This window comes from Eubalaena glacialis, chromosome 12, assembly GCF_028564815.1.
Source record: "Eubalaena glacialis isolate mEubGla1 chromosome 12, mEubGla1.1.hap2.+ XY, whole genome shotgun sequence".
Lineage (NCBI taxonomy): Eukaryota > Metazoa > Chordata > Mammalia > Artiodactyla > Balaenidae > Eubalaena > Eubalaena glacialis.
This window is the reverse complement of record NC_083727.1, coordinates 46801801-46805536: the sequence shown is the minus strand read 5'-3', so window position 1 is coordinate 46805536 and position 3736 is coordinate 46801801. Positions and strand designations below refer to the sequence as shown.

At 43.2% G+C, this 3736-nt stretch overlaps 1 protein-coding gene across 1 annotated transcript; it reads left to right on the top strand.

Moving 5' to 3' along the window:
- The first annotated feature begins 793 nt into the window (after positions 1 to 793).
- On the top strand, positions 794 to 2545 carry LOC133102482 (sentrin-specific protease 2-like). The gene is given in 1 exon segment (XM_061207469.1): positions 794 to 2545. A coding segment is annotated over 1 exon segment (1752 nt).
- The last annotated feature ends 1191 nt before the right edge of the window (positions 2546 to 3736 follow it).

Here is a 3736-nt window from a genome sequence, read left to right as displayed (position 1 = left end):
TCTGATGAAAGATGTCTCGGGTGGGAAAATCTTCAGCAACTCTGAGAGTGTCAGAAATTTTCAAAGAGGAGGGAGAACATGCTTTGAAAGCTGAGTTAAAACGCTTCTCTCTTCTGAATGCCTTTCACAGCCTCGGGTCTGGTCTTTTCGATCTGGCTTTTGAAGTCCTGTTATCTTTCAAGCTTAATTCCTCTTGGAGTGTGACCAACTTACTAGAGAAGCTATGATTTTCAAAAGGAATGTTGAAACCAGAGCATTTCCATGGGAATATGGGTTAGTGTTCCTGTACTTTTTCTCCCTGCTAGCACTCGCCCTGCTCGAAAGAAAGTGCATTCTCCTGCAGGCCTGTGGATCCCACGCTATTGTTTCTCAACCAAATTGCCTGGGACAAGCAAAGTGAATATGCTAAAGAGACACCCCCTCCATCCTACTGATCCTGTTGTGCCTGAATTTAGGTCCAGAAGTCTGAGACTGTTGCCTTTCATAGGTCGACGGGCCTACCACCATTTTCTGAGGTTTTGGGTGTATTAACAAAATATGTTAAAAAATACTTTCTGGAAAACTAGGGTAACCGGTTAGGATACCCTATGAAAACTGAAGCAATGAGGTTGTGCTCCTCTGGCGGTACATGGGTGCAAGTTATCCAAACCAAGGGCAGAAATCTCAATATCCTTGTACTCCGTGTGATTTTGAGATTCTCTTCTGGGCCTCCAGTGAAGAGTTCCTAGGTCTGAGAATGGCTCCGGCAGTAGTGGATTTGGGGTTAAGGATAATCCCACTCCTTGGTCAGTGGATGGGCAGTGGTCCATGCCTCTACTGTGGACGACAGGACATCGAAGGCACCAACTGGCAGACGAGACCCAGGCAGAGGTGACTCACTCTGTTCTCTACAGTGGACACTGATGAAATACCAGCCAAAAGACCGAGATTAGATTGCTTTATTCACCAGGTGAAAAACAGTCTCTACAATGCTGCCAGCTTATTTGGATTCCCACTCCAGCTGACCACAAAGCCCATGGTAACTTCTGCTTGTAATGGAACACGGAATGTGGTTCCTTCAGGAAAGGTATTTTTGAACTCCCCATCTTCTGAACTGACAGGTTCTGGATCCTGGAACAACATGCTGAAACTGGGTAATAAGTCTCCTAATGGAATAAGTGGCTATCCAAAGATCAGAGTGACAGTAACTCGAGATCAGCCATGCAGAGTTCTGCCTTCCTTTGGTTTTACTTTGAACTCAGAAGCCTGTAATAGAAGACCAGGTGGCCGTCGCCATAGCAAAGGCAATCTGGAAAGTTCCTTAATGTGGAAGCCTCAGGAACAGGTTGTAACAGAGATGATTTCTGAAGCAGGTGGCAAGGGTCTGAGGCGTCCCCATTGTACTGTGGACGAGGGTGTTCAAAAAGAGGAAAGAGAGAAATACCGAAGGTTATTAAAGTGACTTAAAGAAGGTGGTCATGGAAACGCTGTTCCTCCTGTAACTTCAACTCACCATAGTTCTCAAAGAAGTCAGATGGACACATTAAAGACCAAAGGCTGGGGGCAAGAGCAAAGTCATGGAGTCAAAACAACTCAGTTTGTTCCAAAACAATATAGAGTTGTTGAAACAAGGGGACCTCTATGTTCAGTGAGAAGTGAAAAGAGGTGTTCAAAGGGGAAAATTTCTGATACAGAGAAGACAGTTGGAATCAGACTTGAAAATGAAGGTAGGAGGGGACTCCAGCTGGAAACTGACCTATCTGAAGAAGTGTCAGCCCGACTCCGCCTGGGCAGTGGAAACAATGGCTTACTCAGGAGGAAGATGTCAATACTTGAGACAAAAGAAAAAAATTGCTCAAGCAAAGAGAGGGATAAAAGGATGGATGATCTTCTTGAACTTACAGAGGACATGGAAAAGGAAATCAGTAATGCTCTAGGCCATGGCCCACAGGATGAGATCCTAAGTAGCGCTTTCAAATTACGAATCACTCCAGGAGATATCCAGACCTTGAAGAACTATCACTGGCTCAATGATGAAGTCATTAATTTTTACATGAATCTCCTGGTGGAAGGAAATAAAAAACAAGGGTATCTAGCACTTTATGCATTCAGTACTTTCTTCTATCCAAAATTAAAGTCTGGGGGTTACCAAGTAGTGAAAAGATGGACCAAAGGGGTCAGTCTCTTTGAACAGGAACTTATTCTGGTGCCTATTCATCGGAAGGTACCTTGGAGCCTGGTAGTGACAGACCTAAGAAAAACGTGTCTTAAATATCTGGATTCTATGGGACAAAAGGGCTACAGGATCTGTGAGATTCTCCTTCAGTATTTACAGGATGAAAGTAAGACCAAAAGAAATATTGACCTGAATGTTGTAAAGTGGACCCACTACCGCATGAAGGCACATGAGATTCCTCAACAGTTGAATGGGAGTGATTGTGGAATGTTTACTTGTAAATATGCAGATTATATCTCTAGGGACAAACCCATCACATTTACTCAGCACCAGATGCCTCTGTTCTGGAAGAAGATGGTGTGGGAAATCCTTCATCAGCAGTTGCTGTGAGGATGCCCTGCCACGGTCCCTCCAGCTGCTGGTGGTTCTTTCATGATGGACGTTTCCCTATACCTCATGCATTGTGGGTTAAAAAGTCCCTGCATCACCTCTGTTCTCTCACAGGTACTGAGCTGTCAGAAGTGCGTGAAGGCCCCTCTCTGCACCCTAGTCCTGACTTGGTGTACGGAGGGCTGCTTGCAACCCTGTTTATAAGGCCATGCCTGCTCAGAGCCCTGGACTCTCAACCCACACAAGAAGAAACGCTAATTAATACTCTTTTTTTAAAGATTTTTTTTTCCCTATGAATGTGGGAAATGAAGGATTTATTCTATGATTTGTTTCTTCTGTGTGTTTGTTCACGTGTATTCATTCCCTCACTCATTTGCAAACATAATGGTCAGTGGCTGTTTTCTGCTGCTCTTTTGAAGTTAACTCTAAATTACTCATTTGAACTATTTATTTCTGAAAGGAATGTTAACCTGCCACTCCCAGGTGAAGATCAGGAGGGAAAGCAGTGGGGAGGGGAAGGGTTAATAAACTTCTCTAGCCAGAGCCATAACTGCAGACTTGAAGCAGGAGATCTTTTTTCTTTTGAGGCTTGAAAATGCCAGGAGAAGTGCTGTGGTGTAGGGCTCTGGCTGCCTTTCAGAGGAAGTTCCACACTACAGCATTGGCACGCTGTCGTGGAAAAGTGGAATTGTGGCCAAGGAACTCTGGCTATCCAAGTGTCTTCAGAAGAGTGTTGTGGTCATCCTAAAGAGACTTCCCTTTGTGGAAATGAGGTGACTTGGCTACTCTTGAAACTCGATTTAAAATCACTGTAAACCTTAAATCTTCATTTTCATCCCAGATCTGGTTGAGTATAAACCTCACATATGTAAGTGCTGGACTGAGCTGTTTACTTCAAAAGATACTATTCAATTTAAAGCTATTTTTCCTCAAAGTTTTTTTCTATATATAAAGCCAAAATTAAGTTTGGTACTCATTAGGATTTACATTTCCCCATTCCACTGCCGCTGAAATCTGTGCAAGAAAAGTTAGTACGTGGCTCTGAGGTTGCCAGTTATACAGTAATCTATTTTGCAAATGAAAGTTTGTATTTAATTGTTTTGTTCATTAAAAACCTTACAGTGGTTGCGCATATTTAATTTCAGAAAGTTTAGAGTTGGTCAGAACATATTTTGCAAGATCTAGTGCCTA